The sequence below is a fragment of the Mastigoproctus giganteus genome, chromosome 2 (genome assembly GCF_048544385.1).
Source record: "Mastigoproctus giganteus isolate SK-2022 chromosome 2, ASM4854438v1, whole genome shotgun sequence".
Taxonomy (NCBI): domain Eukaryota; kingdom Metazoa; phylum Arthropoda; class Arachnida; order Uropygi; family Thelyphonidae; genus Mastigoproctus; species Mastigoproctus giganteus.
Genome location: NC_143576.1, coordinates 171013414 through 171040813, shown reverse-complemented (window position 1 = coordinate 171040813; position 27400 = coordinate 171013414). Strand labels below are relative to the sequence as shown.

Sequence of the window (27400 nt, the reverse complement as noted above, 5' to 3'; positions counted from 1 at the left end):
CCAGTTCCTTTGTAACCACATCACAGTGTCCAATCAACTTGGTCAGACAAAACTTCCCTTTAACAAACCCATGCTGAGTCCAAACTATAACTGCAGTCTTGTCTAAATAATCCTTCAGTGCTTCTTGAACCAGGGTCTCAATTAATTTCCTCATAATAGAAGTTAAACTAACAGGTCTGTAATTACTTGTGTCACCCTTTGATCCCCCTTTGTGAACTGGAGACACATTTGTATATCTCCAGTCCATGGGAACCTCCCCTGAGTCCAAGGAAGCACTCATAATTATGGTTGAGGGTTTGCTTATTTCCTTTTCTGCCTCCTTTAATATAACTGGTTTGATCCCATCCACTCCAGATGCCTTTCTTATGTTTAACAATTTCTCCTCCACTTTGCTCTCAGTTATTACAAAATCATTCAGCTCCCTGTTAAGAGTTTAATAAGCTTCTGTCCTCCACTTCCCTATAAGAATTCCTCATGTGTGAATGTAGATGCAAAATACTCATTCAGTTTGTCAGCTACTTGAGCAGGATCATCAACAGTCGAACCATCGATATCAAGCGGACCAATCTGATTCAGCCCCTTCCTTCTAGAATTTACGTAAGTAAAGAACTGTTTGCTGTTTTTCTTTGTATATTTTGTCAAAGATTTCTCGTAATCTGCCTTTGCCTGCCTAACCGCCTTTGTGACTTGATTACAGACCAACTTACATCTACCATAGGTTTCTGTGTCCCCTGATAATTTATATGCATCCCATGCATTTTTCTTCTCTGCCACAAGTCTCATTAGTTCATTTGCCATCCATTTAGGCCTAAACCTTGAACAGTAGTTCTTAATCGGTGTGAAAAACCTAGTAGCTTCCATGATTAATTCCTTGAATACTTTCCGTTTAGAATTTGCTGTTGATAACATCATCAGTTGATCCCATTGTATAGAATTAAAAACTGTCTTAGATCACCATAGTCACCTTTACAAAATCAAAAGCCCCTCCCTTTTCCCCTGGTGGTAGTTACATCTTTAAATAAATCCCACTTCAGCACACTGTAATCACTGCCATCTAGTGGTTCCTTTATCTGCAGATTCTAAATTAATGAGGAATCACTGTGCTGATAATCAGATCAAGAGTATTACTCCTTCTGGGTGCCTCTTGAACATGCTACTGCTGTAGAAAACAATCATCCAATCAATCCACAAAAGCCTTTCTAGTGTGTGAGTGACCAACCCACAAGTTCCAGTCAATATCTTAGAAGTTAAAATCCCCCATTATAAGACAATCTGATTTATTGGCCCAGTATTTCACTGTACCGTTGTTCATTGTACTGTCATTAGGCCTATAACGCACTCCTACTCTCAATTTTGCTTTCCGAGAGCTTTTGTCACGCGAACCTGACTAAATGTTGTACTGTCCACGCATGTCAACTGGATGCACTTCCTTAGATTTTATGTATTTCTTAACTAACAGCATAACTCCTCCTCCCTTCCTATCCCTGTACACATTGTACTCCCCAAATTCCAATTGTGCATTCCTTATAGCTGTGTGACACTCTGTCTTTGATATTCTAACAGTATCTGCCTTTGATGTCTTCACCAGCACTTCAAATTTATAAAATTTATTTACTGAACTCCTAGAATTGGTGTACATGCAAGTATATGTGTACCTGTTCTTATTCTTAGTTACCCTAACACAGCCCATGTATTTACTTGTTCCGTAGTGACTCCCAGCACCTTGTTTTTTATAGGCTGCTGCTGCTCATTCCAATTGAAGCAGTGAAAGAAAGCAATCTATTACTGTTACTGTTAATCTATTAGTTTGTGTATCCTCCCCCCCCCCCAAGTTTTCTGACCTACCTTTTGCTGCCTTGGTATCATCAGCAAATATTCTTGCACCCTTTCTATTTAAGATGTATCTCATTCCTGTAGAAGCAGTCTTTCCTGTTAACAAGCACAGACCACACTGAATGTAATTCACAATCTCCCCAGGGCTGAATTGATTGACAAGCCCCCCTCATCATATACTCCCTCCTATCGTATCTGGGCAGAATTGCAGACACTTTCAAATTGAACCATAACATTCTGCTGACTTTTTTTTCAACATTGACCTGTACTTGTTAAGTAATTCTGCAGTTCTCCTACTCTTAATGTCAACAGTATCACCTTTTGTGCCATTAAAAGATGATATCTGTTCTAGAATGTCATCAATTTTGCCCCTGGCAGACATACCCTGAAAATTGATGACTTTTTGTGCAATATATTCCCTGACAATAGAGTAACCGATAACTAGTTCCCATGGGACAAATGTTCTGCCTTGGGGATTGCCATTGTGTTGCCTGATGATCAAGTGCAAGCTCTGGCATTGATGTCGGCAGCTGAGAGCTTGATGCCCCCCCCCCATTTTTAAATCCTTCAAGTTCATCTACCCTTTTCAGTTTTAAAATTTTTATTTTTTGATTTTATTGAAATAATTGAATTCTATTTGAATTATATATTTTTTTTGCATCCCTGTAGGCACAGTACCCACTTTAAAATGACATCGCAGGTCAGCCACTAAACAGTGCTCTGTTTAGTGGCTGACCTGGACCAAACCCTTTGGTAACTAACTAGGAGGCAACTGGATCAGCTAGTTATAATCTTGCTGCCTCTAGTGACTGGAGACAGTCTGAGTATGTGAGAAGCATTGCTGAGGCCATTCTGTCAAGGGGTTGGGTATATTTTACCATAACCAAAAATTTCATTAATCTTATCTAATCAATGGATCATAAAGAGTATTAGTATTTAATAGTGACAAACAAGAAATAAACATATATAGCATCTACGAAAAAAAAACTTCCCATATCACCTAATAATTTGTCTAGTTCTTCCTTGAATTTAGGTGCCTCGGTAGCCAGGTGGGCAGGAGCAGCAGTGCGTAGCACACGCTTCTTGATTAGACCGGGGTTCAAGCCCGCAACCACCAAATATGTAGGATGCGAAAAAGTCAGGGAATGACCACCGCATATCCCTGGAGCAATATGGCCTTAGTTGCTAATGCTCCTAAAAACCAAATAACAACAAAAACAACAAATCCTTGAATTTATTTAAACTAGCCACTTCTATTCTACAACACGAGATAGGCATTTGTTCCATCAATCAACTACCCACTAGCTGAAGGTAAATTTTTGCATATCTATCCTGCAATCATCTTTCCTCAGTATGAATTTATATCCCCCTCACATGGTGCAGCCAGAGAAAGAGGAATTATTCCATCAGCATCGAGCTTGGTCAATCCATTCAAAGCTTTAAACATTTCAGTCAGATCTTGTAGATGCCTAATCTCCAGATGCAGCTATGGCTAAGGTAAAGAAAGTCAACACAAGAACGACTAGAAACGTCAGATAACTTATGCGGAAAATTAGTTTACCGACACCGGACTCTAGCACTTCTCGCTCGGTAAACAGCCGGCATGTGTTATTGGTCTGGAGCTGAAATCAAGAAGGATATATTGATTGACAGGTAGGCATGGCAAACGATGAAATGATTGGTCGTGGGCACGAGAGATGACAAGATACTGTAGTCATTGGTTGGCATTATAATGTGTATTTATGAGTAAAGAACGGTGCATAATAGTTTTGTGATGAACGGTAAACAGGTAAGAGCAGTGATGAATCTTTTAAAGATGAAAGAAATTTGTAAGGAAAATAAAACATTGGTTGATTTTTTGATGCACACTAAATTAATAAAAGTTTCTTTCCGTTCATTTTTATGTTCTTCATTATGTTTTTTTCTCATTATTAAAAGCAGATTTTTGGAGTTCATGAGTGTTTTTACTATATTGTTGTAGGTTTGGTTACGAAAAAAAGGAAAAGTTTCTTTATTTTTCGTTATATTTCGTAACTGGACTTTAAATGGTAGGTTAGGAAATAATAGAAAAAGTTTCCTTCTATTTTGTGACCTAACCTTAAACGTTAGGTTAGGAAAATATAGGAAAAGAAAGAACGATTCTTTTTATATATAGTGAATAGCTATTGAGGTGTTGATTGACGTTATGATACGTCTCTATCCGCATGAGTGTCTTTAAAAATAAAAGTACAGTAATAAAAAATTTATATTTTGTTAATAAACAGTTTATGCGCTAGTCCACCCAAGATTCTAAAGAGAAAAGGAGCTTGAACCCTTCCCATTTCGGGAGAGGTTCAAGCTCACGAAATGGAGGGGGTAACCCGAACTTTTTTCACCATTATGGAATATGGAAAGCATTCATTAGGGCATGTGTGATTAGGGCAAGTTACCATTAGTGTAACTTGCCCTAATCTAAAGTGTTACTAAACTGATGTTATCGTGTGTTGTGTTCACGCACCAATCAGCACATCATTTGCCATGCCTACCTGTCAATCAATATATCGTTCTGGACGTTGCTCCAGACCGATAACTCCTACTGTCTGTTTACCAAGTGAGCAGCACTAGGGTGCCGTATCGAGAAACTAATTTTCCGTGTAAGTTATCTGACGTTTCTCATCGTGCTTGTGTTGGCTTTCTTTAGCTTCGCTGCAACAGTTTGCAGAACCAAAGCCTTTCTTGATAAGAGCACCCTAACTCTCCTCACCAATCTTGTTGCTCTTCTCTGTACCCATTGCAACAGATCCACATCCTCCCTAAAATGAGTCTTCCAGAATGGAAGACTCATTTTAGGGAGGATGCAGTATTCAAGATGGAAGCAGTATTCAAGAATACTTCTTGAATACTGCTTCACATCTTGAATACTGGAAGCAGTATTCAAGATGTGACATAACCATTGCCTCATATATTGAGATGGCGCCTCCGTAGCCAGGTGGGAAGGAGCAGCAGTGCTTAGCACACGCTTCTTGATTAGACCGGGGTTCGAGCCCATCACCACCAAATATGGAGGATGCGGAAAGGTCAGGAAATGACCACCGCATATCCCGGAGCAATATGGCTTTAGTTGCTAATGCTCCTAAAAACCAAATAACAACAACAACAATATATTGAGATAATCACTCTTTAGGCTAAATTCCTGTATATCATTTATGAAACTATGAGCTGTCATGGTAGCCTGAGTGCACTGTTAAAACAACTTCATATCTGACTGCGTAGGTCTTTTTTATTCTCCACTATCCTGAGTGTGGTACTGCACAGTTGATATGTTAATCTGGATTACAGTATCTTGCATTTAGCATTAGTAGAGCATATGTTGCAAGAAAGCATGCTTATTTAGCATCAGCAAAAAAAAAACTTCCCATTTCACCCATCTATTCACTCCAAATGTTTGTCTAGTTCTGCCTTGAACTTATTTAAGTTGTTGATCTCCACTACAACAGATGGAACTTTTTTTTTTTTATGTGAACCCCAAACACGAGAGGTATTAGAACCTATAGTATTTAGTACCGTGCTTGGGTTGGAGATTGAGAAGACGAAAGAAGATATTTGTTGACATTACACTTGAACTTCTGTAGATTGTAATTTTCAGGAAATACGTATGAAGGAAGGTTGTTCCAGAAAACGGCAGTTGAATGAATAAATGAGGAAGATGAAAAGTTGGTTCTGTGGGTTTGAAGTTGGACAGTAAATGGATGTTGGCTGGTGGCGGCACGTGTTCGGACTGTTTTGAAAGAGAGAGCGGGAATTACAGAAGCTAATTCAGAAGAACAGTGCCCATGGAAGTATCTGTAGAAGAGGCATGCAGCAGAAACAGTGCGTCTTTGAGACAGCGAGTGGAGAGACTCTGTTAGAGATGAATCATTAATTAACCTAACTGCCCTCTTCTGAATGGAATCTAGAAGCCTGAGAGAGGTTTTGGGGGCACCACCCCAGATGTGGGAACAATATTCCATGGCAGGGCGGATTTGCGATTTATACAGAGTGAGCAGCTGTTTGGAAGAAAAGTAACACTGAGAGCGAAAGAGAAAACCAAGTTTTTTAGATGCAGAGGAAGCAATATTTGTAATGTGCTTGTGCCAAGAGAGATTAGAAGTCAGGGTAATCCCCAAAAGAGATATATCCTTTTGCCTAGAAATTGGAGTGTCACTAAAGATAAGCATAGAAGCAGAAGAATCCTTTTTGCGAGATATAAGACAAGACTGAGTTTTAGAAGGGTTGAAATCAACTAAGTTGTCTTTGCCCCACTGGAGAATTACCTGAAGATCGGCATTTAAGGAATTGGTAGCAGATTTTCGAGAAGTTGAAGCTGATTGAGCAGGACAAGGTTTCTCAAAATGGAAAGTTGAATGCAATGTGCTATCATCGGCAAAACTATGGATAGGATTTCCAGTCAATGGAAGAAGGTCATTGATATACAAGAGGAAAAGAGTGGGGGAAAGAACTGAACCTTGGGGGACACCGGCATTAGTGGAGAAGTTAGAAGACAGAGAGCCATCAACCATCACCCTCAGTGAGCGATCAGAGAGAAAACTGGATAACCAATTACTAAAAACAGTTGGCAAACCATATGATGGAAGCTTGTTTAGAAGACCTTTATGCCAAACATGATCAAAAGCCTTTGAGATGTCAAGAGAAACTACTTGTGTTTCACCAAACCTTTCCATTGAATTAGTCCATAAATGGGTAACATAAGCCAGAATATCACCAGTGGATCGACACTGACGGAATCCATACTGGTGATCGTTGATCAGACGGAAGGTTTCTAGGTAGTTTAAGAGTTGGCAGTTAATTGATTTTATTCCAACTATCAACCACCTGCTGGCTAAAGGTAAATTTTGCACATCTATTTTACAATTGTCTTTCCTCAATTTGAATTTGTCCCCTCAGGTGAGTAATCTGAGCAAAAGGACGAATCCCATCAGCATTGAGCTTGCTCAATCCATTCTAGGCTTTGTACACCTCAGTTAGATCACCTTGCAGGTGCCTAGTCTCCACACGCTGCAATTTGCAGAACTTAAGCTTTTCTTGGTAACAGCAACCCTTTGTTCCACTCACTAATCTCATTGCCCTTCTCTGTACTCTTTCCAGCAGCTCCCATATCCTTCCTAAAATGAGGCCTCGAGACCTGTATGCGGTACTCAAGGTGTGGCCTGATGGTTGCCTTATGCAAGGGGACAGTCATCTCCTTATCCTTGCTAGCAAAATTCCTGTATGTCATTGACAAGACATCATGAGCAACTCTTACAGCTTGTCTGCACTGCTCAGAAAACTTCAAATCTGATTGCACAATTACCCCCAGGTCCTTTTAATTCTCCATTACCCTAGAGTAGTACCACCCAGTTGGTATGTTACTCTGGGGTTACTGCACCCATATGCAGTACTTTACATTTGTCAATGTTAAACTTCAATTGCCACCTCTCAGCCCATCTGCCTAATTTTTCTAAATCTTTTTGCAGCAAAATACCCTAATTACTGTCATTAGCCACCCTGCCAACCTTCATATCATATGCAAACTTTGAAATTTAACCTGATATGCCTTCATTAATAAATACAGAAAATCACAATGGGCTGAACACTGAACCCTAGGGGACTCCACTAATAACATTAATCCAAGATGAGCAGTACCCATTGATAACCACCACTCTCTATCACAATTATCCCTTTATCCATAACTGTAACTTGCCCCTAATGGCACACTGCTCCAATTTGTAGAACAGTCTTTTATGCATGACAGTATCAAAAAGTTTTCTCAAATCTAAGTACGAGGGGGGGGGATACCAAAAGGTTCATACCCTTACCTAGAAATAATAGCCCTAGAAAGGTGAAACTTCACAGGAACTTTAATCATTTTCTATGTACTCTCCATGTATAGTAACACATTTCTGCCCTCTATAAATCAGTTGTTTAATTCCTTGATCATAGAAGGGCTCGCATCTGGTGAGTATGGGCTTGGCACACACAGGGTCCTGAGCTGGATATCATCATTCTTCTCTTTCTTGATGATTTTCTTCTACTTCTCTCTCTCTCTCTCTCTCTCTCTCTCTCTCTCTCTCTCTCAGGGAAACTCAGAAATTTTTTTGGCTGGTGCAGCATAAGTCTCAGGCTTACTTGCACCATATGGCTAATAATAATAATAATAAGTCTGTACTTTTTGCCTGAAACCACAATTCCACTTCATTGATGACTTCCTGGGACGAATCAAAGCGGATCATACTAGTACATCCAGCATTCGTCATTAGTCACCTGTCAATCAAAAAAGTTTTCAACATCCGCATTACACAAATCCAACAGTTGGCGAGAACATTGCTTTTGAAAAGGCATCAGCAATCTTGGAACCTATCGGGCAGAGACCTTAGACATGTGCAGATGGTCATGGAAAATGCTGTTGGCAAAGCCATAACTAATTCCCACTGCATTTGTGATGAAATGAATTGTCACACATCTGTCACTCAGCACCAGCTGCTTAACCTTTGCAACTATCTCACTGTCTGTGGATGTTGATAGGCTTCCTTCTCCTGGCTCATCAAAGACACTTGTACGACTGCACTGGAACTTCTGTTTCTACTTTTTTACAGTGTCATAGGATGAACAATTCTGCCTATACTGTAAGTGCAGACTGTAAGTGGAAATAGCCATCATTGAGATTGATAATGAGACCACATATTTGTGAAATGAACGAGGAAGTGTTTGGGAGTTTAGACCTTTTCACAGATAAGTTTGTTCTATTTGTTTTATTCGTTTGACAATCCCTGTTGTATTTGGTAGTAAGAAAAAGTGGGGATGACATGCTGTATGAAGTAACAAAATTTTTAGATATAGTTTACACGTTGTAAGGATATACCCAGCTCCTTGACATAATGTGGCCACAACAATACTTTCCCCTCCCTGCGTATGCACTACTCAGACTCCCTCCAGTCACTATCTGGCAGAGTAGAGGCAGTGAGATTATACACTAATTGATTTGGAAGCCTCCTAGAGAGTTACCAATATGTTCAGTCCAGTGGACTATCCAGCAGCCACCCTGAAAATACCGTGTTAGAGCCATACACTCAAAACATAAGGAAGATTAGATCTCGTCTTGATATCCATCATAACCTCAAAAGATATTAATCATACTGTATGATGGAAGAGATAGGGGGTTTTCTCTGTAGACTAAAATGGGTACCACACCTTCAAGCCTCCAATAAGCAAAGTGGTGGTATCGCACCGGTTGATGAGAATCATCTATCACCTAGTATTAACCGGGGGGGGGATTTCTCCATGTGGTGTGGGTGTCACACCTCAACTCTTGCTTATGTTGGTTCACACTTGGGTGGTCATCTCCAGTATACTAGGTGCCATATTTGAGGAATTGCACATAGGAATTATACCCAGGGTTACTAAAGTCTCGCCATCATGAAGGTGCAAATCGAGGATTTGGCTGTCACTGACTAACCGGACTTCGCCAAAATTAGGGCAACTTGACTTGTGTGTCACCCAAATATTAGTTCCATCAGCGTGTTTTAGGTTCCCAGATAGCAAGTACAGCTTGGCACACATGAAAGAATGTCTATGACAGCCTTAAGACCCAATGGCTCTATTGCATCTTTAGCTAAAGATAATGACTAATTAGTATCCTGTTTTTCTTCTCGCTCTTTTATTACGATCTTGATAAATCACCTCCTGCCATACCAAAGACACTTCACTGAATGCCTCCTGTAGACTTCTGACAAAAGATGATTCTGACCAATCTTGAAGCAAAGAAAGCTGTAGGTCCTGATAATATTTCTCCACTTATTCTCAAAATCTTTGCTGATTGCTCTGATTTTGTATTGCCATAATTACACTTTCTTATTCTTCTTCATAAAGTGTTTTGGTGTTGATCCTTCTACGTGGAAATCTGCTCATATTCAGCCAGTTCCATAGAAGAGTGAAAAATCCCTCCCTTCCGATTATTGTCTGATAGCATTTACCTCTACTCTTTGCAAAATAATGGAGAAATCCATTATCTGCCAACTCTTAAACTCTCTCTCTCTCTCTCTCTCTCTCTCTCTCTTTCTCAAAACCATCCATCTGATCAGCGATTGACAATACAGATTCCATTCGTGTCAAACTAGTTGCTGTTGACATTTTTAAGCTTTAAATCATGGTTGGCATGAAGATCTTGTAAACAAGCTCCCATCTAATGGATTGTTATTATTTTTTTTTTTTTGCAATTGAGTAGCCAGTTTGAGGAATGCCAGCATTAGCCATATGGCTAATGCTCTTTTCCACATGTATATCAGAATTTTTTCCACTGACTGGTAATTCTCTCCATAGTTTTGTTGATGATATTACACTGTATTCCATCTTCCAGTTTGAGAAATTATGCTACAGAAACAGCTTCAACTTCTCAAATATCCACCAATTTGTTAACTGCTGATCTGCAGGTAATGAAGAAAATTTAGTTAACTTTGAACATTCTAAAACTTATTCTGCCTTTATTTCTCCCAAAAATAAATAAATAAATAAATAAATAAATAATTTCTACTATGCCTATGCTCATCTTTGAGGATCCTCAGATTTCTAGACAAGATCACATATCTCTATTAGGTAAAGGTAAACTGCAGCCATTATCAATCCACTGCAGGATGGAAGCCTCCTCAATGATTCGTGTTGAGGGAAATGGACCATAATCCGCCACACTGGTCCAGTGCGGGTTGGCAGATCGACAGTATTTAGTAGTCAAGGGCTTGAACCCTGGTCTACTCAAAGAGCGTATGCTACTGCACTCCTGCTCCTGACTACTTGGCTATGGAGGCCATCTTTATTAGGGATTACCCTTACTTCTAATCTCTCTTGGCATAGGTACATCACATAAAACTAGGTTTTTTTTTTTTTTTTTTTCTTTTGCTCTCTTTATTTTTTGCATTACTTTTCTTCTAAACGGCTGCCGATCTTCTGCAAATCTCAAATCCATCCTACCACGGAATAATTTTCCCACATATAGGGGGAGGGAATACTTTCAACACCTCTGTCAAGATCCTGGACTCTATTCAAACAGGGGCAATCAGTATAATTAATGACCTGTTTCTTATGAAGACCAGGGGAAGGCAACTTATCTCTTAGACCGGGGGAAGGCAACTTTGGCCCCTGAATGTGCATAATCTGGCCCGTGGTTATTTTCGAAATATATGTAATAAGTGGCAGGCCATTTATTATATATAATTTGAAAACAACTGCATTCACTGTCCAACTCCAAACTCACACCAATTTTTTCTCTTCCTCTACTTCTGTTCTGTAGAATAAACTTTGTTCACATATATTTCCTAAAAACTACTAGATACAGAAATTCAAGATCTAATGTCAAAAAAGCATATTTTGCCTTCTCAGCCTTCCACCCTTGTATGGTACTAAGTACTGTAGGTTCTTTTGTATTTTCATAGAAAAAAAAGGGAAAACAGAAAGAAATGAAAATGCTACTGCTTGTGAAAGAAGATGATATAAAACATACTCTCTGGCACCAAATGTATTCGTATGTTATTTGTGTCTAAGTACAAATTGGAGTGGTATGGCTTTAAGGGAAAGTTGCTTCAATGGATAAAGGGATGGTTGAGTGGGAGACAACAGAGAGCAGTAATCAGTGGACACTGCTCTTTGTGGACTAATGTTATTAGTAGAATCCCCCAGGGTTCGGTTCTGGACCCATTGTTGTTTGTGTATTTATCAATGATATTGATGAAGATATATCAGGCTTAATGTCCAAGTTTACAGATGATACAAAGGTTGGCAGAGTTGTTAATGAAAGTAAAGACTGTATGCTACTGCAATGGGATCTAGAAAAGTTACACAGATGGGCTGAGAAGTGGCAACAGAAGTTTAACATTGATAAATGCAAAGTACTGCATATGGATAACAGTAACCCAAGAGAAACGTACCAACTGTGTGGTACTATATTCAGGGAAGTGGAGAATGAAAAACACCCGGAGGTAATTGTGCAGTCAGATGTAAAGTTTTCTGAGCAGTGCAGACTGGCTGCCAGAGCAGATCATGGAGTCTTGTCAATGATATATAGGAATTTTGCTAGCAGAGACAAGGAGGTGATTATCCCTTTGAATAAGGCAATGGTCAGGCCACACCTTGAGTACTGCATACAGCTCTGGAGGCCTCATTTTAGGAAGGATATAGAGTGTTAGAATGAGTACAAAGAAGGGGCAACAAGATTGGTGAGAGAAACAAAGGGGTGCACTTACCAAGAAAGGCTTAAATACTGCAAGTTGCAGCATCTGAAGACTTAGGCACCTGCGAGGTGATCTGGTTGAGATGTTAAGGCCTTGAATGGCTTGAGCAGGTTCAATGCTGATGGAATTCTGCTTATTCAGATTATGAATATGAGGGGGCATAGATTCAAATTGAGGAAAGACAGTTGTAGAATAGATGTGCAGAAATTTGCCTTTAGGCAGGTAGTTGATTGTTGGAACAGACTCCCATCTGTTGTTGTGGAAGGTGATAGCTTAAATAAATGTAAGACTGAATTAGACAAACATTTGGAGTGACTGGGTAAAGGGTTTTTTTTTTTTTTTTTGACTGCTGCTGTGTAAGATTGTTTTCTTGCATCATATGCCTCAACTATGCTAATGCTATGCTAATTACTTCTACCCAAGGGTTGTACCTTACATTTCTCAGCTTCCATTTTTCAGCCTGTCCACTTAGTTTTTCTGTATCCTCTTGGAGTACCATACCCTGATTACAGTAATTAATCACTGTGCTCACCTCTGTAGCACCAGCAGACTTGGCCACTAATGCTGAGTGGCTAAGCAGACTTTGCCCCTCAGAAGACTAAGCATCGATATCATTAATAATGATATTGATGCTTTCATCGATATCATTATTAAATACTGAAAACAGTAAAGGGCCTAATGCTGAACCTTGAGGGATTCTACTAATAACATTAATCCATTAATAGCAGTGGCTGTTAATAACCATTCTCTGTATGCTGGCATTCAGCCATCCCTTTATCCATAGCATAACACTATTCTAATTTGTCTAGTAATCATTCATATGGAAAAGTATCAAAAGCTTTACGGAAATCTAATTATATGGTTATCAAAATTATTTTTTGCAACCAGCTTCTTGGTAACTATCCCATAGTAGTTAATCAGATTGGTTAGACAAGATCTCCCTTTAAAAAATCCATGCTATAATTGCCATAGAACTGAGTTGCTGTTAAGATGATCCTGTATTACTTATTTAATTGCAGATTTGATTTCCTTTCCTAACAGGCATCAAGCTTACAGATCTGTTGTTACTCACCTTGGCCTGTGATTTCCCTTTGTGAATAAGAGTCACATTTGCACATGTGCAGTGTGTAGGTGACCACCCCTGAATCTAAATTAGAGAATCATCACATAATTATACCCAAGGGTTTACTTACCTTTTTTTTTTGCTGTCTCTTTTAATATAATTGGGTAGATTCCATCAGCCCCCAGATGGCTTATTTACTTTTACCCTCAACAATTTCTTATTTGGGTATACTTAGTTAAGTAGAATTAGATATACTTCTGGTATTCCCCATCCCTAAAAACTTCTTCATGTATGAATGTAGATGTAAAATATTTATTCAGCTTGTTAGTGGTCTGTTCAGGATCATCAATAGTTATGATATTCATATCCAGTCTTTAAGTATTGAGCATCATATTTTAAACAAATGATAGAATAATGTTCCATTAAATAAATAAATAAATGTTCTTCAAGCCAGCTACCAAAATCTCTAGATGGCTTCAAGAACATGCCCATGAATAGCAAATGCAGATTTACAACAAGCTCATTTTGATAGCAATCCAAGAATATTGGGAACATTTCCATATATGAGATATTCTTCATGGGCCATTCTGCATTTCCATTTGGTGTCAAAGTGATTAATCCTTCTAAATGTTACCTGCTGCAGGGACCTTTTCATTTTGTGTCCAAAATCAAAATGTGTTGACAGCTGTAAAAACATTACATTATTCAATGGTAATTGCAATTAACAGATGGCAAATTTTTTTCAATGTCCAAAGAGGATACTCCCACATATAAGATGCAAGAGCTCATGTAATTTTTGGTTATTTTTAAATTATTGCTTTTGAAAGCATTACTACAATTGGTAAATCAGACACTGCATTCACTTGGCAAGGAGAAATTGGTGAGCATGCTTGCTAATTTTGACCCTTGGATATATATAGGAATGAAAGTTAATTGCACAACAGAACTTAAATAACACTTTTATTCCTGTATGCATGCTGATCTCTTGGGTTATTGGTTCAAATATGAAAGTGGGGGTGTCTGATTTTTCTCATTGCTGAGTAAGCATAGTGCCCAAGTTTTTTTTTTCAAATTTCATATTATTTTTTTATTCATTTCTAGTCCATTCCTGCATAAAGAGAAAAATTTTCTTTATAAAAGTAAAAGTTTTAGATTTAGTTTTCTTTTAGGATTTCCTAATGCTGCAGCTGCATGGATAGAAGACTTCGAAACAGACACATTTCTAGATGACTTGTCAAAACTCTGGGAGCAGATGCATCCTTTCTACGAACATCTTCATGCTTATGTTCGCAGAAAACTTATTCAATTGTATGGGAAGAATGTTATCAGTGAAGAAGGCCCCATTCCTGCCCACTTGCTAGGTTAGTGAGTTTTTCTGTTAGTAAAATAAGACCTACTTTAAAGCAATTTTTCTTCCAGATTACAAAAATGACTTTAAAACATTCCTGTCATCCAATTTTTAAAAAATTTCATTACTTTACATTAGAAGTTGTACTTATGTGATAATAGGAAATCAATTATGACTGCATTTGTAAGGTTCATTTTCCTGAAGACTGGCAACACTTTTCACTCTTAAATAAGTAATTATTATTAATATCTCTAGGTGACTCTCATTACTGTATAACAGGTTTTGGCATGTCATGACATTCTTATTAGTTGGGTTACGTTATAATATGTATAGTTTGCATCCACAAAGTGATGCAGGTACAAGACTCTACACATGAAATTATAACAACTTAAAGTTAGTTGTTTCTTTTTGTTTTTATAATTCATCATGCACAAATTAAATATTTACCATATGAGAACCAAAATGTTACATCAGTGTATCATGCAGACAGAGTGGGCAAGCAAGTGTGAGTTAGGGAAAATACTGGGGTAAGAATATCCTTCACCTCATCATTACTCATGAATCAAATGACATCGCAGGTTAGTTGAAAGATGAAGAAATATGTTGCAGTAGTTAAAGATAAAGGCACAGGTTTTAATGTCAGAAAAGGGGACTATGGCAGTTTAAGGTGCTACATGATTTTTATTAATTTGGCAGATTGCATAGGGCAGACAAATACACTAGGATCATGGAATAATTTCAGAGAAATAATCACGGAAGCCATGAATGCATATATACCTTTAAGAAAATATAGCATGAGGAGGATGCTGGAATGGATGAATACAGAGCAGGCCAGTCTAATAGAGCAAATAAAGGCAGCATGGGAAAGTTACAGAGCAATGAAAGGTACTGAAGCCTACAACAGCTACAAGTTGGTCTGTAATAGTATCACAGATAAGGTCAGGGAGGCTAAGGCTGAGTAGAGAAAGCACTGACTAAGAGAGCAAAGAATGGGGACAAAGTATTCAAAGTATTCTTGTGAGTTTAATGACGGTCACCAAGGTTTCCCTTATACCCGTCGAATTTTAGGCGAGAGCGCCAATTGCCGGCATGAAAAAAAAAAAAAAAAAAAAAAAAATGAGAGAGAGAATTTTAAGAAAACAGATGAAAGAAAGATAGGACATGTAATTAGTGTTGTGTAGTGTCGTGTTATGTTGTTATGAATGCCGGCGCCTGGCTTTTGCAGCAGGGGGTCGAGAGTGAAGAGATGCTGCAACCCCCCACTCCCGTCCCTAGCCACGAGGAGGCAGCCAGGAACTACTATTAGGAAGCTACGCAGGTAGAATAACTTTTTGTACTAGTTGGAGAAAGTAAAAGTAATAAAGAAAGTGTTTTTAGAAACAGAAGTAAAAGAATGGGGACAAAGAGTTTTTCATGTATATGAATAAAAAGAAAACAAATTGAATCGGACTCTTGTGCACTGGGTGTGGGCAGTCTTAGATAGCCCAGCTGATGTTGCTGATGAATTGAATAGGTACTTCCTATTGGTCATTACTGACAAAAGACCCTTTATGCTGAGGGGAGGCTGTACAGTGAGGCTGAGCCATATGAAATTAGTGATTTCGAAATTACAGATGACTGTTTATTAGAAAAACGTTCGAGCCTAAAGGCATGTAAGGCATATACACAGTAATTTTGAGGGAGGCAGCCAGAGTGTGTATTGAACCATTAAAAGGTTAATTATGAAGGCATCTTTGGACTCGGGTGAGATTTCTTTTTGATTGGAGAAGTACCATTGTATCGATAATACATAAAGGCAGTTCTAAGAGTGAAGTGGGTAGCCACAGACTGATTAGTCTGATTTCAGTGGTAGAGAAAATCTTTAGAGGAAATGATGAAGAGTGCAATCCAGGAACATTTAGATAGAAATGGCATTCTGAAGGACACACAACATGGTTTTGTTAAGGGAAAATAATGTTTAACTAACATGGTAAGTTATTTCGACACAGTTGCTAATGAACCAGATGTGGGAACATTTCGACATACAGTAGAGTCCCAATTAACCAAGACTCGTTTAATCAAGGTTCCGCATTATCCAAGGTGAATTGTTGAAAATTTGTATATACAGTTCTTTGTCACCAAAGACAAGATGTAGTTCAATACAGACTGGGAACTCACACCAGTTGACTGTTGAGCCATGCTGATCTTTTACATTTGTTGATTTCATGACTTTTTACTCTCTAATTTTAAAGATTTAATGAAAAGAGATTTAATGATTTAAAAATTTTACTGTCTAATTTTTGTATTTGTCATGTTACATCTATGTTATTAGGGTTAGAGTAAGCACTATGAGTGGAAAATGGAAGCATGTTGTTGTGTATTTAGATATGAAGTTGAATGCAATCAAATTCTTGGATCAAGGAGAAACAATAAAAAAAAAGTGGTTAGTGACTTAAGTGTTGGTGAAATGACTGTAGGGGACTGGAGGAGAAAGGGAGCAAAATTGAAAAATGGTGTTCATAAAGAGCATCTGTATGTGATAGTGAAAATTTGAATAGAAAAACAATGAAGAAAAGAGAATTTGGACAAACTTCTGAAGCTCTTTTTTTTGTGGTTCACACAGATGAGAGACAAAGGAAGCTTGATTTCTGGACCTGATTTTACAGGTTAAGGCCTTAGAATTTCATAAACATTTTAATGAAGGGAAAGAACAATTTACTGGTTGGTTGGATTGTTGAACAATTTACAAGTATTGGTTGGTTGGATTGTTGGGAAAAAAGATTTAAAGTTAGAAGTCTGAACATCACTGGGGAAAAATTACCAGCTAGTAATGAAGAAATAGAAACATTTACTGCTAAATTAGCAAAAATTATTCAAGAAGTAAATTTGAATTTGGATCAAATTTATAGTTGTAACAAAATGGTCCTGAATTATAAAATGCTCCCATCCAAAACACTTTCAGCTAGAAAAGAAAAATCAGCTCCTGGTTATAAACGAAGGAGAGAATGACAGTACTGGCATGTTCAAATTCATCAGGGAGCCATAAGCTTAAACTGACTCTCATTGGAAAGTCAAAGACCCCCCCAAACTTTAAAAAATGTAAAATGTTTGCCTGCTAGCTACACAAATCAAAAAATGCTTGGAGATGTCAGGGTGTCAAGAAGTATTTGTTCCTAGGGCAAAAAAATATTTGAACGAAAAGAAAATTTCCCATAAAGCACTTTTTGAATTTTAGACAATGCTCCATCCCATCCAGACAAAAGTGAACTAGTATTTGGTGATATCAGAGCTCTGTTTTTGCCACCTAATGTGACATCCCTTCCACCTCTTGATCAAGGTGTTTTAGAGACTTTGAAATGCAACTGTAGGTGATGTCTCTTGAAACAGGGATCAGTGTTGTTGAGAATCTTAAAAAAATAAACATTAAGGGTGTTATTTACTGGTTGGCAGAAGTATAGTATGTTGTTAAAACATCTACTCTTATTAAATCATGGAAAAATATTTTATGCTCCCAAAATGAAGCTAACAAGAATGAGATGGTAAAGTGAAGATGAAAGAGGTGAGGAAATGCTTTTAGAACTAGCCAATAACCTTCCTGTTTTGGACACTTACTACTATTAAAGAGTAGATGAATTCTGATGATGAGCGGCTGGAAATGACTTACACAAATTAAGTACAGCAAATTAATTAATGCTATTAATAAGGTTATAGGTAAGGCAAAGTGCTGTTCTGCTTCTATGAACCTAACCACCCCTATATCATAATAAAAATAAATTAATTAATTTAATAAAACAAAATAAATATAAAAAATAAGATTAAGAATATAAAAGAGAAGGACCGAAGGACAAAAGCAATACTCTCCCTCAGAGGAGTGAACAGATGGCTCTTTGCTCAAAGAGACACATGCCTACACATCAACAAGTGTTACTAAACTAATAACACAAAAATACTACAAAAAAATAAAGATACAAAGAGCCCATAAATCACTACCTTTTCAAGGACACCAGCACTTGTGAACTTCAAAAAGGGGTTGTATTTCAATCACTGATCACTATCCCAGCCAAATATCAGTGAACCAACTAAACAAAATATGCTATGGCCTCTGTGGAATAAATAAGGAAATATAAAAAACAAAATGCAAATTTCAATGCCAATTCCTGCAATCGATGAATCCAAAACACATGCAAATATACAACTCAAAATTAATAAATAATAATAAACAGAAATTGAACTTAAATAAATAAATCAATTATATTACTAATATAAACCAAATAATAGAATAAATTAAAACATAGTGAACAATCTGAGTGATGGACATAAGCATTCAGACTAAACTAAAATGGGATAGAAGAAAGATGAATAAAGGGGGAATGGGAGAATGGACCATGAAATCTAAGAAGATATTGGTAAAACAAGGTTAAAAAAATTCATGCTGTGATTTCCATATAACAGCATTAATTCTTAACCACTGACTCCATTAGTTCCCCCTGGAATAGAAATAAGGCTTACAGGTCTGTAATTACTTCACCTTTTGATCCCCCTTTTTGAATAGGAGACATATTTGCAGAACATCCAATCTACAGGAACCTCTCCTTTATCCAAGAATGTTCTCATAATTATTCCCAAGGGTTTTTACTTACCTTTTTGTCTGCTTCTTTTAATTGTGTAGATCCCAATTATGTTAAATAAGGCAGCCCCAGGTGCCTTATTTACTGTTATCTTCAACAAATTCTCTTCTTTTTTCTTTTCAGTTGCCACAAAAACATTTAGCTCCCAATCATAACTTGATGTACTTCTAGTATTTTCATTCCCAAAAACTTCTTGGCAGGTAATGTATTTGTAAAATATTTTTTTCAGTTTGTCAGTAACCTGAATAGGATCATCATTAGTTGTGCCATTCCTTTTCTTCCCTTTCCTTCCAGCATTAACATAAGCAAATGATTCTTTGCTGCTTTTCTTTGCATTCTTAGCCAAAGACTTCTGATAAGGAGGAAGGCCCAGACAAACCCTGGTCCTCTTCCACCTTATCATTTTAACATAATATATTTTCCATATCTTTGACAATAGAGTTTTCCTGACAACAGTGGAGACTTTTTTTTTTTTTTTTTCAGTGATGGAATACACTTAAATAAGGGATGCAAGAATATTTTCCAATGCCTTTGGGGCAGTGTTAGGTGTGCCAGAAACTGCTAGCTTGGATACACAGATTGACAGTTTAACAGCAACTGCAAGCAGAGATGAAATTGATTCTTGCACTGCTTAGAAGTCCCAAGAATTGGGACATGCCATAACCTGTAAAGCAAGGTTTTGGGATTACAAGGTCTGCTGCTTATCTTCATGGAGCTGTTTGTTATTTAGTTTTTAGGAGCATTAGCAACTAGGGGCCATATTGCTCCACTTCATGGAGCAAGCATATATATGGACTGTGTAAGGCTTATTAAGAGCAAAAACAGATGCACTCTTGCTTGCTCTTATGCTAAAGTGAGGAGTGTAATAAATAAATTTAAAGAATTTGAAATATTGGTAAATTATCAAATAAAAATATTGTAGGAACGTGGTGCTGCCCAGACACAGGGGATGCGGAATTTGATGAGAACACAATACATATGGAAAGAACATAGAGGAAGTAAAGGAGGTATGCTCTCGGTTAAGAAGCACATAGAATTTAATGCAGTGAACTCAGTTGGCATGGGTGGCCAGTAATGTTGAGTCAGTTTGGTGTAACAGTGGGAAAACAAAGATTTGGAGTATGTTAATAGAGTGGGCCAGTAAATAAGAATATCTTATAATAGGGGATTTTTAACTTTCCAGATATTGACTAGAACTTATGGGTTGGTCACGGACATAGCAGCAAAACCTTTCTGGATTACACTACGTGACTTTAGCATTAGTAGAGGCATTTGATGCAAGAAAGCAAGCTTATGCAGCATCAGCCAAACAAAAAAAAAAAAAAAACCACTTCCACTTCACCCCACTGTTCGTTCAAAATACCTGTCCAGCTGAGCCTTAAACTTATTTAGGCTATCAACTTCCACGACAAGGGATGGAAGTCTGTTCCACCCACTAACTACCCACTGGGCTAAAGGCAAATTTCCGCACGTCTATCCTACATCTGTCTTTCCTCAATTTGAATTTATGCCCTCTCAGGTGATTATTCTGGGCAAGAGGAAGAATCCCATCAGCATTGAGCATGCTCAAACCATTCAAGACTTTATACACCTCTATCAGATCACCTCGCTGGTGCCTAGTCTCCAGACACTGTAATTTGTAAAACTTAAGCCTTTCTTCGTAAGAGCACCCCTTTGTTCCATTCACTAATCTTGTTGCCCTTCTTTGTACTCGTTCCAGCAGCTCTACATCCTTCTTGAAACGAGGCCTCCAGACCTGTATACAGTACTCTAGGTGTGGCCTGACCATTGCCTTATACAAGGGAATAATCACCTCCTTATCCCTGCTAGAAAAATTTCTATATATCACTGACAATACACCATGAGCTACTCTTGCAGCCCGTCTGCACTGCTCAGAGAACTTCATATCTGCCTGCATAACCACCCCCAGGTCCCTTTCATTCTCTACCACTGTCAGTGTAGTACCACACAGTTGATACGTTGCTCTGGGGTTGCTGTTTCCCATATGTAGTACTTTACATTTGTCAATGTTAAACTTCATTTGCCACCTCTCAGCCCATCTGCTCAACCTTTCCAGATCCTGTTGCAACAGCATAGTGTCAGTAGTGTCCTTGACAACCCTGCCAACCTTCGTATCGTCTGCAAACTTGGACATTACGCTTGATATACCATCATCAATATCATTTATAAATACAGAAAATAATAATGGACCCAACACTGAACCCTGAGGGACTCCACTAATAACATTAGTCCACGATGAGCAGTGTCCATTGATTACCACTCTCTGTCTTCTCCCCCTCAACCACCCCTTTATCCATAGCAGCAATTTGCCTCCAATGCCACACTGCTCCAATTTGTGCAACAGTATCAAAAGCCTTTCTAAGATCCAAGTATATAATATCAAAGTTATTCCCTGCAGTTCTTTTGTGACTGCATCTTAGTATCCAATCAAATTGGTCAGGCAAGACTTCCCCTTAACAAAACCATGCTGTGTCCGAGCTATAACTGAAGTCTTGTCTAGATGATCCTGCAGTGCTTCTTTAACCAGTGGCTCCATTAATTTTCCTGGAACAGAAGTTAAACTCAGAGGTCTATAATTACTTGTCAGCCTTTGATCCTCCTTTCTGAATTGGGGTCACATTTGCACATCTCCAGTTTATGGGTACCTCCCCCGAGTCCAAGGAATCTCTCATAATTATGGCTAAGGGTTTGCTTACTTCCTTTGCTGCCTCCTTTAATATAACTGGATAGATCCCATCCACCCCAGGTGCCTTTCTTGTGCTTATCTTCATTAATTTCTCCTCCACTTTACTCTCAGTTTTTACAAGAATCTCTATCTTACTGCCAGGGTTGAATACACCTCTGGCATTCCCCTCGGTGAATAACTCCTCATGTGTGAATGTCGATGCAAAATATTCATTTAGTTTGTTAGCTACCTGAGCAGGATCATCAACAGTTGACCCATCGATATCAAGTGGACCAATCTGATTCATCCCCTTCCTTCTAGAGTTTACATAAGTAAAGAACTCTTTGCTGTTTTTCTTTGCATCCCTTGCCAAAGATTTCTCGTAATCTGCCTTCGCCTACCTAACCTCCTTTGTAACTTGGTTACAGATCAACTTGTATCTATCACAGGCTTCTGTGTCACGTGTTAATTTGTATGTATCCCATGCATTTTTCTTCTCTGCCATATGTCTCATTAGTTCATCTGACATCCATTTAGGCCTAAATCTTGACCAGTATTTCTTAGTTGGTATGTAAAGCCTAGTAGCTTCCAAGATAAGTTCTTTGAATGCTTCTCATTTTGAATTTGCTGTTGGTAACATCATCAGTTGGTCCCACTGTATAGAATTTAAATACTGTCTCAGTCCATCGTAGTCACCTTTACGAAAGCAATAACCCTTCCCTTTACCCCTAATGGTAGTTACCTCTTTGAGTAAATCCCACTTCAGCACACTGTGATCACTGCCACCTAGTGGTTCATTTATCTGCAGATTCTTAATGCATGAAGAATCACTACTGATAATCAAATCAAGAGTATTACACCCTCTAGTTGCCTCCCGAACATGCTGATGTAGAAAACAATCATCGAATAAATCCACAAAAGCCTTCCTAGTGTGTGAGTGACCAGCCCCCAAATTCCGGTCAATATCTGGGAAATTAAAATCTCCCATTATAAGACTCTCTGATTTACTGGCCCACTCTATTTCCCTGTACAGTTTCTTATTATACTCATCAGAGTCATTAGGCCTATAGCACACTCCTACTCTCAATTGTGATCTCCCAATGCTTATGTCACACCAAACTGACTCGACACTGCACTGTCCAGCGATGTCGACTGGCTTCACTTCCTTGGATTTTATGTGTTTCTTAACTAATAGCATAACCCCTCCTCCCTTCCTAACCTGTCTATCCTTTCTGTAGACATTGTACTCCCCAAATTCCAGTTCTGCATTCCTTATATCTGTGTGACACCACGTCTATGAAATCCCAACAATATCTGCCTTTGATATTTTGAACAAAATACCTCAAATTCATCAAATTTATTTACTAAACTCCTAGCATTGGTGTACACGCAAGTATACATGCACCAGTTTCTATTCCTAGCTACCCTAACACAACCCATGTTTACTTGTACTGCAGTGGCTCCCAGCAGTCTCTGAAATATTCTGCAACTTGTTTTTCAGGCTTCTGCTCATTCCAATAGAAGCAGTGCAAGAATCTCTTTCACCTCTGCCAGTGGCTACTGTTAATCTATTAGTCCTTGTATCCCCCAATCTAGCAGTTTTCCGACCCACTTAACACTGCCTTGATAGCATCAGCAAATATTCTTGCACCCTTTCTATTTAAGTGTATCCCATCCCTGTAGAAGCAGTCTCTCCTGTTAACAAGTACAGTCCAGGCTGAAAAAAATTCTACCCCTTGAGCCCTGCACAATCTTTCCAGGGCCAAATTGATCAACAAGGCTCTCATCATTTACTCGCTCCTATCGTGTCTGGGCAGAATTGCAGACACTTTCAAATTCAACCCTAGACTTTTCTAAATGGACATCAGAGAGGCAACAAGAGAAGGCAATATCAATATTCTTGGTATGATTATCAGTAGTGACTCTTCACACATTAAGAATCTTCAGATGAAGGAACCACTAGGTGGCAGTGATCATGGTGTATTGATTTGAGATTTATTAAAGATAAAACTACTGTGAAGGGTAAAATGTTAATTGAAAGACATTCTTTTCACAACATCCTCAATGCTCATGAAAAAGCAGCATGGAATTTCTTCAGTCATGCTGCCAACCTTTTCAGAAAGTCATAGATTGCAAACATGAGGAACATTTACTGTTAGTTTAACTTCTGTATTAGGGAAATTAATGGAGGCATGGTCATAGAAGCACTGCAGGATCATCTTGACAAGATTTTACTTATAGTTCAGACACAGCATGGATTTGTTAAGGGAAAGTCTTGTCTGACCAATTTGATTGGATACTATGATGAGGTCACAAAGGAACTGGATGCAAAGAATAATTTTGATATCATATACTTGAAGGCTTTTGATACTGTTGCACATAAAAGACTGCTGTACAATTTGGAGTAGTGTGGCATTGGGTGCAAATTGCTACTATGGATATAAAAGGATGGTTGAGTGGGAGAGGACAGAGAGTGGTAGTCAATGGACACTGCTCTTCATGGACTAATGTGATTAGTGGAGTCCCCCAGGGTTCAGTATTGGGTCCATTGTTGTTTTCTGTATTTATTAATGATATTAATGAAGGTATATCAGGCTTAACGTCCAAGTTTGCAGACGATTCGAAGGTTGGCAGGGTTGTTAATGACAGTATGCTACTGCAACAGGATCTAGAGAAGCTGAGCAGATGAGCTTGAGAGGTGGCAACTGAAGTTTAACATTGACAAATGTAAAGTACTGCATATGGGTAGCAGTAACCCCAGAGTAACATATAAACTGTGTGCCACTACACTCAGGATGGTAGAGAATAAAAAGGACCTGGAGGTAACTGTGCAGTCAGCTATGAAGTTTTCAGAGCAGTGCACATGCAGTCTGCAAGAGTAGCTCATGGTGTCTTGTCAATGATAAACAGAAATTTTTCTAGCAGGGATAAGAGTGACTATCCCCTTGCATAAGGCAATGGTCAGGCCACACATTGAATACTGTATACAGGTCTGGAGGGCTCATTTTAGGAAGGATGTAGAGCTGTTGGAACAAGTATAGAGAAGAGCAACAAGATTAGTGAATGGAAAAAGCCTTGCTCTTGTGAAGAAAGGCTTAAGTTTTGTAAATTACACTGTCTGGAGACTAGGCACCTGCAAAGTGATCTGATTGAGGTGTATAAGGCCTTGAATGGTTTGAGCAAGCTCAATGCTGATGGAATTCTTCCTCTTATAAATAATGTAGTCTTTCCCAGATTAATTGCCCGAGGGGACATAAATTCAAATTGAGGAAAGACAGTTGTAGTAGAATAAACGTGCAGAAATTTGCCTTTAGCCAGCGGGTGGTTCATTTCTGGAACAAACTTTCATCTGTCATAGAAGTGGACAAATTAAATAAATTCAAGGCGGAACTAGACAAACATTTGGAGAAAATGAATGGACGAAATGGGAAGGGGTGGTTTTTTTTTTTTTTTTTTTTTTTTTTTGGCTGATGCTGTATAAGCTTAATTCCAAATGTGTGTGATTTCAGTAATATAAAGAGATTTATACAAGGATAATTTTTGCTTAGTAAAATGGTGTTGAAGTCAAGTAGAGTTGGAACATGCTTTCCAAATACTGCTGTGCACATATGAGAGAAGCAATTGGGGTACCCTACAAACAGAAATCAGGGTTGTAAACTTTAAGCTCATAAAAAGTAATTTTTTTTAATCTTTTCCTGACTGAGGTTTTTTTTTTTTTTTTTTAGGAATTTGGAAATTTTTAAAATTAAAAAAGTGCACAAAAATGCTTTTAATTGTAATTTTTTTTTTTTTTCCAGTTTTAATTTATAGCTGAATATTAGAGCAGGCTTATTGTCAAAAATAAAACAAATAAAATTTTCATAATTAAAAAATCACAAAAATATTATTAATTATTTTTGTCATTTTATTATTTCCAAATATAAAAACCCACCTTTAACTTTTCTTCTGAAAGTTGGAATAGGTATCATAGTTACTTTTATATTACATTGATTTTTGTAACAAAAACTGGCAGACCAACATAAATTCAGAAATTGAAAACAGCACTACCTATCTGGTGCAAGGAAGCTGTGTGCTTTAGCTGCACCAGCAAATTTTAATATTCACACTAATGTCAATCTCATAATTTATTTGATACTAATAGTTTAGAAGGTGATAATAAAGATGATTTTAGTGCAACTAGACAACTTTGTATTGAAAATCAAGTGTTGTAAATTTTATTTCAATGGGATTTTAAACAGAAGAGCTTCAAATAAATTGAAATTCTATCTTGAGTGGTGACCATGTTGTTTCAGGATGGCAGATCAAAATAGAAATACTGCCCTTGGAATGCATTTTACCCCCCCCCCCAAAGTATTGTAAATTTGGATTGGATCAGCTGAAAACAAAATAGTTATAAACAAGTGATACTTAAATGAAATGTTGGATAAAATTAATTCCTCAAACACCTTAGTGGGATGCTTGGTCCACCAATGGTGGGGTGATTATGTGTGTAATAAATTTAATTTTGATTGGACTACAAATGAGTAGGGTTGGGGAACACACACACACACACACACACACATGACAAATAACAATCAAATAAGCCAACTGGTATTTCGAAAGTAGACAAAAAAAAAAAGTGACAGTTTTTGGAACATTTTCTTGAAAAAACTTAACTGTTAAGTGATTAATTCTAATAAGTAAAACACTTGAGAAATATTAAACGAATAACTTCCTAAAAAGTAATTGGATATAGAATTTGTTTTTAAATAGAAATACATACTATACAGTAATATCCAAGAAGTAGTATTTCTGTTCAATAAATCACACTCATGATAATGAATGTAACAAAAACTTCTTATAATAAACTATAAAACTTGGTATGTTTTAAAGCAGACCCGGGCAAACTAAGGCCCGCGGGTGCGGCCCTCGAGCTTTAATTGTATTTTCGAAAAAAGTTTACTTATTTTATGCCTTTTGCGACACCTTTTTGAAAAATAAATCTGTATGTGTAATACATTATAGAATTTGTTGACTCATAAATTGTTTTATCATCTGTCTATTGTTCAAATTCAGATAGAATTTGAAATTGTGCGCGAACCAGAACGAATCAATGGGCGCTTTTATAATGGTATAATTTGTGATTATAAACTAACCGCATGAAACTACGGTAACCGATGATGACGAAAATGGCTTTGCTGCGGTGGCGGAGTTTCCCCTATATCAGACCCGGGCAAACTAAGGCCCGCGGGATAGGACTGCTGACCAGCCGCAGTTCCAATCTGTTTTCTCTGACGGTCATCCTGCAGTTAGTTTTTTTGCGTTATCATCGGTTATCATCTTGGTACCAGTAGCGATAAAAATAATATTTACGCCCTTTTAAAAATGAATAATAAACGAAAAATTCAACAAGAGCATCATGCCTTCAATGAAGAGTAGAACACAAAATATTTTTTTGCTAACATAAATAACGAAACTATTTGTCTCATCTGCCGGGAGAGTGTCCTCAGTGTTGAAAGAGTACAATATTAAAAGACATTTCACTACTAAAGATTCCGAATATGGTGCCAATTTAACTTCGGAAGCAAGAAAGAAACCTGCTGATGGATTGATTCAAAATTTATCTAGACAACAAAATGTATTTATGCG

General features: G+C 37.8%; 1 protein-coding gene across 1 annotated transcript in view; it reads left to right on the top strand.

The window, feature by feature from the left end:
• LOC150089747 (angiotensin-converting enzyme-like) overlaps positions 1–27400 on the top strand; it is a 118190-nt gene that overhangs the window by 30531 nt on the left and 60259 nt on the right. The window contains 1 exon segment of the mRNA XM_090389642.1: positions 14301–14492. Coding sequence (XP_090245768.1) covers positions 14301–14492 — 192 coding nt within the window.